This window comes from Lithobates pipiens, unplaced genomic scaffold, assembly GCF_037356315.1.
Source record: "Lithobates pipiens isolate NorthernLeopardFrog02 unplaced genomic scaffold, aLitPip1_a1.2 Scaffold_16, whole genome shotgun sequence".
Taxonomy (NCBI): Eukaryota; Metazoa; Chordata; class Amphibia; order Anura; family Ranidae; genus Lithobates; species Lithobates pipiens.
The window spans coordinates 124,449,435-124,457,260 of NW_027507748.1; the positions used below are offsets into that span (position 1 = coordinate 124,449,435).

Sequence of the window (7,826 nt, forward strand, 5' to 3'; positions counted from 1 at the left end):
GCCTCCTCAGTCTGCTTTAACCTCTTGGTTGCAGACCAGCCTTATTCACTTGAATGGGTCATGCTCTGCGGGCGCTACACCCAACAAGCATGACAGGGTGCATCACTCTTGCTGCAGTCACAACACATGTACACCCCTGGCTACTGCAGCTAAAGGTGTTTGGTAGGGGGGGAATGGTGGTAAAAACAAGGTTCAACTATCTGGTTTTACTGCCCCACAAACAAGCCCTTATTGTCATGAGCCCCCAAAATGGTTGCTTTCACAATGAAGCACCAACAACTTTACTGTGGGTTAGTTGACCTTTGCCTTAGACTTCTATGAAATCCTGGGAGTTTGGTGAGCTTTCTAAAAGCACACCAAAGCTCCAGGAATTTTGGTGTGGTTTCAGGAAGCACACCAAATAGGTGCCATTTATGTGGGCACAAAAGCAGCTATATGGGCAGAATAAGAACTTCTTGCTGTTGCGCTCATATAGCTGCTATTATGCATCTATATAAGCACAACAGCATACAGATACTATTGTGTCCATATAATTAATGGTGGCCATTGCTGTCTCTTGCCTAGTGACACTAACCTGCACAGTGCTGCTCGGATCCCGCGGGCCGTGGCTATCGGACTCAGCCGGTGAAGTGATATGTTCTGCATGCCTGGAATTCTTGCCGGAACTTTAGCAGATGTATCAACTTATGCAGGTGGCTGATGCCTCCACTGAGCAGCTCTCTCTGTGGCGCTGTTCCCGCCGCAGCTTGCGCCGGCTGGGAGCATTATGCTTGGAAGTAGTTCCCCTCGCCAGCACATTTGTCCAGGGCAGGATGTGTCAGCAAGCTCAGGTGATCTACCAGTCACCTTGCACGATCAACTGGCAGATTGTGGTCCACTGGTTTGCCGACCAGGTCCCTAGTGCTTTTTATTAACTAAACAAAAATGCCTGAAGCTGTAAAACACTTGTAATACATTTCTAAAAACGCTTTAAAAAAAAAGCTTGTAAAAAGCTTAAAAACACCAGTAAAATCTATACGCTTAGGTGTGAATGGAGCCTGGATGTTTCAGATTGTGATAGTGACATCAAAACTGGCTATTTATGAATCAGTTCTTAATGCTTTTAAAGTACAGTGGCCCCTATCATATACAAACCCTCCTCCTCTCCTTCTTCAGGGATGCGTTTCATCTTTTTCTGGCTTGACTTGGCTGCATTTTGCATCTTTGGAATGTCTCTCCCATAGTACAGTAGGAAGTGGTTATACACGTCCTTCAATTCATCCATTGACCGGACATCTTTCAGCCTGCATAAAGTTAAAATTACAACTATACTTGAGCAAAACACGTCTTTGAAAAAAGTAAAAGAGCGAGAGGAATTTTTACTTTTCTGTAAATCCCATGGGTTATAGGTGTGTACCTTATGGTGGTTGGGCACTGGCAAAGCTTTAGAGGACACACCCCCTGGGTACCTCCCCTATAAACCTTAACCACTCCATGAGTCGTCAGTTTTGTAGAAAACATGGAAAGGTAAACAATGGAATGAAAGGGAAGGTGGTCTGCAACCTGTACTGTACTCCAAGTTATGGAATTTATAGGTCAAGTCAAAATTCCTCTTCTCTTTATCGTACAATACAAAGGAAGATTATTCATAAATGATGGAATGGCTGCAAGCAATAAATAAGAAGGGGGGCACAATGAGGCAAACAGAATTGTGCCAATACTGAAGCAGAGTGTCCCTTGCCAGCTCCCAAGGATAGGACAAACAAAGAACCTGAAGATCTGATTGGAGCAGTAACCTCAAGGTACGTTCTAATGGCTCCGACTAGGTCTGGGCAATGTAGAGAGATTTCTGTTTGATGCTTAAAGGGGTTGTAAACCCTTGTGTTTTTTCACCTTAATGCATCCTATGCATTACTGAAAACACCTTCAGGGATGGCTTTGAGTGAAAGACAACCTTCTCTTTGTGCAGTATGAGGTAAGGCTGTTTACAGGAGAGGGCCAACAGTTCTGACAGACATGATGGCGACCAAAAAGGCTACATTGCAGGAATATTCCTGATAGGTTCAAAGGGTGGTTTCTGCAGGGCAGAACCAAATCTAGATCCCAAGAAGCACAGGGTGCTGCAAGGGGGCTTAATACAAGGAACTCCTTGTAAAAAAAAAATAAAAAAAAAAAAATGATAACTTCAATAGAGAGTGAAGTCAGAAGCCTAGATGCCTAGTTATCTTTGAGAGTGCTTAAGGCTAGGTTCTGCTCAAGAACAGTTTTTAGTTTCCAGGAAGACCAAAATGCAAGCCACGAAGTAATTTCTGGAATTGAAAGTGCATGTAAATCCCCTCTATTGGTTTCGGCTGCCATCTTTACCTCTGTTTAATCTACATATGCCATGATGAACATGTGATCAGTTATGACACCAGCCATTGGATGGTTTGACAGTTTGGTTGAGAGCACAACCAATGGCAGTGTTACATTTCAGGTACATACCGGAAATTAAACTGTTCTATGAATGGGTTTACTTCCGCTTTAAGTGCGCATGTTCACATCAGGCAAAAAAGGACTTCCAGACCTGGGTTTCAACAGCCATGCTTGAAACCTTGAGCTAGTACATCTGGCCTGTTGGGGAGAGGTCAGGGGTAGTCCGCTAGGAGTCAGTATGTCTGTGTACAAGACTCTTCTGGGCCAGTTTGGTCCAAACAGAATCAATGTTTTCCTCTTGTTGCATTTTCTTGAACAGGCAAGGTAGACATTTCAAATGAGAGAAGGCCTAAATTAGTCTGAACCGAGACCAGGGGATTATCAGGGCATCTGAAAAAAAAAAAAAAAAAAAAAGCTAAAGGTTTCTAGGTTCTGGCAACAAACAGGAGGTTGTTGAGACTGGAAGCTAGGATGTCCCCATCCAAAATGCCCAATTTATGGCATATCAGACTGATCACATCTGGGTGAAGGGTCGATTTTCCCTTGATCCAGGAAAGATAATCCATTTTCCAGTAGTTTAGTCCTGGGATGTCACAGATATCATTGAAAAGGGAATTTTTGTCCATGAGATGATATGGTCTGCTTTCTGCAAGACAGCCAGACTCCTAGCATCCCCTTGATGGTTGATGCAGAACACTGCCATGGCACGGTCTTATGGCAGAGTACTGATGAGCAAACGGCATGCTTGCATCACCATAAATTGCCAATAATGGATTGGTCGCAAGCATCTCGGGTCACTGGGATAACACCTTTTAAAGCGTGGCCTTTGTCAAGGCATGGCTCTGGGTGTTTATGGGCATTCTGCTAATTTTTTACCTGTCCTTGAGCAGTTTTTAGCTGACTTAGAGAAGAAAGGGTCAGGGTGGTAGAGTTCTGAACTTTTTTATACCCCTTGAAACCACCAACTGAATCCATAGGTCTGGGAAAATCTGTGACCCAATGAGTGGCAAACTGCAGCAGCCGTTCCCCTACTGTTAGGAGCGAGGGTACTGTTTCATTGTGAAGAGGGCTTTGTGGCAATTATAGTGCCAAGCCTTGTGCTGAAATTCTGCACGTGAATGGAGATAAGCGCCATTGTGGAAATTGTTTCATGACATGTTTCTGAAGGAGACTGCTGTAATTAGCTCTGTAACAGCATAATCCAGAATACAGGGTCAATATGATTGTTCATTGTCCAGATCAAGTTAGCTGCAGTTTGACATACTGGAATTGCAGCAAGAGCTGGCTGCAGGGCTGGGTCTGCAAGATTAAGGACAGCCTTTAGGAGTGTCTCAAATTGTCTATTTGCAGAATTTGAAAAGGAGGAACATTACACTGCAAGGTGAATACATTTAAAACCTAGTTCTGTTTTTACAGTAACGGTAAGCGATAGAGGATGACCCCGTGTAACCTGCCACGACACTGGACTATACAAAATCCAGGCTTTGCCCTTCGGAGGGGCATACCCCAGAGTGGGTCTTCAGGGACTGGGTTCCATAATCGTGGGACCACTGCCCTTGACCTGAATAACACCATATGGCTGACTAAAAACTTCGCACCAAGTGCCAAGGTATGCGCCCACGCAGGATCCAGTGCCTGAAGCAACATTACAGGTATGGCTCCCAAGGTTGTGCCAATCTGGATTCACTGCTTCTTTACTGGCATTACAAGACAAAGAGGGTTTGATTGAGGAATCCAAAGATAAAATAATAATATGAAATTAAAAAAGAGAAGGGTGATTTTCCCTGAAGAAAAAAAGTCCACCAACTGCAGATGCCATCACAAAACTGAGAAAACATGGAGTGTATTATGGTTATAGGGGAGGTGCCCAGATGGCTGTCCTCTAAAGCTTTGCCAGTGTCCACCTGAAGGTAGACCGCTATAACCCATGGTGTATGAGGACTCTGCTTGTAAAGTACAATTAGGATATTTTTTTTTTATATAGTAATTGAATACAGTGGTTCTATACTAAACATAATATAGGCAATTCTCTGAACCTCTGCCTTTGTGTTATGAGGAAGCAGCAGAAGTTCACATTTGTTCATCATCAAGATTACATCAAGATTACCTTGCAGCAATTGCATAGGATAGGATGACAGGTTAATCCCGATTCACACAACACATTTCTGGGCAGCTCAGAAACAGCAATCAAAATGCAAACCATTTAAATATTCTCCCCAAGATATTCATACAGTTACCTCTCCATGTCTGCAATATCCAGAGGTCTTATCTCATCAGCAAGTGGCTTATCTGGATCCGCAGAGATCTGCTCGTACTGATAAGCCTGCATTTTCTGGAACAGACGCATCAGATTCTGCTTTCTCAATCTAAGTTGGGTCCACTAAAGCAAAAAAAAAATTTAAAATTGCATAAGCAAACATACCTAAAAAAGTGTCAACGTCACTGTGTTGACAATAACAGATTTACAGGGGTCCTTACACAGCAGAAATAGTATTGTTTCAGTGACATATGCCACTACTGTATGTTTAATTACACAGGTTATCCTTAATGTAATTTGTTGTCTGTTTTGGTTCTCCATTTAAGCCACAAAGGGGAGCCCTTATTCACACAGACATAGGTTTCTCCAATTAACTGAATCTCATGCACCATAATAGGAAAGGCTAACATGCAAATTGAATTGTAAATCATATAACTGAAATTAGAATATATTAACCATACTAAATCAAAAAATCCAGACACAAAGCATGGTTTGGCCCCTACCCCTCCTAACAGGATTTGAATGACAGCAACAGAAATCAATGACGCTGCTGCCTATGTGTTCTGTGAGGAGATAGAGCAGTGATGCGGCTTTTGGACACAGCACTGGATCAAAATGAGGAGCCAGGTATGTATTTGGGGGGTGTGCTTAAATTTGTAAGTAATGGGCTTTCATGTGGAAGTGATTTAGGCAGTTGCAAGTGATTCAATCACTTCCACAGCCCACCAAAGCTACCATTCTCCAATGTGATACCAATAAAGTCAATTGTATAAATAAAAAAAAAAAAAAAAAAAAAAAAAAATAAGGGCTCCCACATACACAGAATAAATACATGTTCTGGGTGCACATACATATGAAACTGATGATTGCGCTACACAGGTTGCATATCGCCACAAGCATCAGACAGCAATAGCTCTAAAGTTAATCGTTAATGATAAGCCTAAACTAATAACCTATAAAAGCTTTTAAAAGCGATGCATATTGACAATTTAGGATACCAAAGTTGGCCGCCATTTCACAGGTGTGTGCAATTTTAAGTTTTGACATGTCGGGTATTTATTTACTCATCACAACCACACCTTTTATACTTAATCAAAAAAATTGGCATTTGATTAACATGGACATTAAAATAATACGACAAACTTCAACTAGCATTTTATTCTTCCACATCCTTTCGTTCAGGAAATATATACTGGGGGTTTAATATTCAAAAGTGAATTTTAAGGGGGAAAAAAAAAACTGAAAAATGGAACCGGTAGACAAACAGTATTAGAGGAATCAATCAAATCCATCATAGTACAGCTATGACTATGATCAGCAAACTATAAGCGAAATATACGATTATAAAAAGGCATAGAATTTTACCTTCTCATCCCATTGCCAGACTCTCCATAAATCATTAATATTGAGCTCCGGTTCCACGTATTCTTTTCTGTAAAATGCAATAAAGGGTACCTGGAAGAAAGGCACATAATGTCACTGTTAGGATGAGGGAGTGCCTATCAATTCAACAAAACAATAAAAAGGGCATAATTAAATAATTAGACTTGCCACAAACCTGGTGAACTGCAACATATGGTAAGCTGTGTGTAAACAACCAGAGCAAAAGGGAATCTAATCAAAATTAAAGTGGTTCTAAAGCCAAAAAGGTTTTACCTGAATGCAATTCCCTGCATTATGGCAAAAAACTTTACAGCTCTTTGCGTGCTGCGCGATTCCTCCCTCCCCCCCAACACTGCAGCATCTGCTGCTGTCAAACAAATACTTTGAGAAGGGAGCAGGGCTTGTGTGTCTATGGAGCACAATTCCATAGACACACACAGCTCGGGAGTAAGCACGCACTGTGCACCCCCATAACAAGCGGCTTGCATGGGGGCAAATTGAGAAGAGGAGGAGCCAAGATCACTGGCGGGGGATCACAGAGGATGTCTGGGGCTGCTCTGTGCAAAACCAATGCAGAGCAGGCGAGTACAACATAGTTATTTTAATTTTAAAAAAGTTTGCCTTTAGTAACACAAACAAAATAAGATATCAGCAACACCATTTTTAAACCAAGTATTAAGTGCTGAAAGTAAAATATAAAAATACTACACCCATCATAAAGTGTTCCATTAAGATCCTTGCAATGGCAATTAAAAAGATAGAAAACCTACATTGGCATTGCGTCTAATAATTTGCACATTTTGAACATGTCAAACCATACCAAGCTAGTTTGGTTATTTACAGGTTACATACCTCAAAGTGCTGATTCCTCATGAAATTAAGCGCCTCTCTGATTTTCTGTATAGTGCTAGGTCCTTTGCGGCTAAAACTGGCTGTAACTTGTCCACGTTCCAAGTAGTCCCAGCTCTCCTGTTATAGGAAAGAAATTTAGATTTTACAAAAAACAAAACTGCTGTGTAGGCCAATCTAATCATGTAGATCAATAGACATGCATAGTAGGCAGGCAAAAAATCTGCCCGGCCCATTGCCGTGTTAGATGTGTGTCATTTTATGTAGGTGTCCTCCACTCACTCGCCCACGCTGCTGCCATCTCCCCTGGGCTCTGTGTTGGTCTTGCAATCCATGCCATCACTCACTGCCATAGGTAGAGAGGGGCCACTGGTACCTCCTGGCAGTCTAGAACTCAGCTTTTGAGACAAGCATGCACCCCCAGCACTGGGGTTCACAGGACAGAGGTAGGAATTTTGGCTCAGGGAGCATCTGCTGGACTGTAGATTACTATGCTGTGTTTTCAGTCTCGGGAAAAGGTCCAGTTGCACGCAAGGAGAAGATGCCAAAGTGCACCCCTGCCACCCAGATAAAACTGATATAGCTTTCACATCTGCATACACAGAGAAAGGGCTAGCACAGGGTGCAAAAATGAAAAACTGATGTCTGCCGCTCCTAGGACAACCAAAGTTGTTGCAACATGGTTAACCCTTTTACTGCCACCGAGAGTGGGTTTAAAAACACACTACTCGACTGAATGCCAGTACATTTATCTCTTCTAGATGCAAAGAAATCAGAAGCGATGTGTAAAATTTTACTTTCATTTTCAGGTGTCACCTTTCCTGGCTGCTATGGCATAAAAAAAAAAAGAAAAAAAAAAAAAAAAAAAAAGGGAGGAGACATCAGGGATCTAAAATAGCCCATACGTCTTTTTAAATCGGACACAAAAAACTTTTTGTCCCCT

The 7,826-nt window shown here is 42.0% G+C and overlaps 1 protein-coding gene across 2 annotated transcripts in view; it reads right to left on the bottom strand.

The window, feature by feature from the left end:
- SUPT6H (SPT6 homolog, histone chaperone and transcription elongation factor) overlaps positions 1 to 7,826 on the bottom strand; it is a 70,568-nt gene that overhangs the window by 24,906 nt on the left and 37,836 nt on the right. For both annotated transcript variants that reach the window (XM_077480414.1, XM_077480415.1), the window contains exons 9-12: positions 6,887 to 7,003; positions 6,017 to 6,106; positions 4,632 to 4,774; positions 1,135 to 1,283 (exon numbers count right to left, since the gene is read on the bottom strand). In XM_077480414.1, coding sequence (XP_077336540.1) covers positions 1,135 to 1,283; positions 4,632 to 4,774; positions 6,017 to 6,106; positions 6,887 to 7,003 — 499 coding nt within the window. The remainder of the gene's footprint in view (positions 1 to 1,134; positions 1,284 to 4,631; positions 4,775 to 6,016; positions 6,107 to 6,886; positions 7,004 to 7,826) is intronic.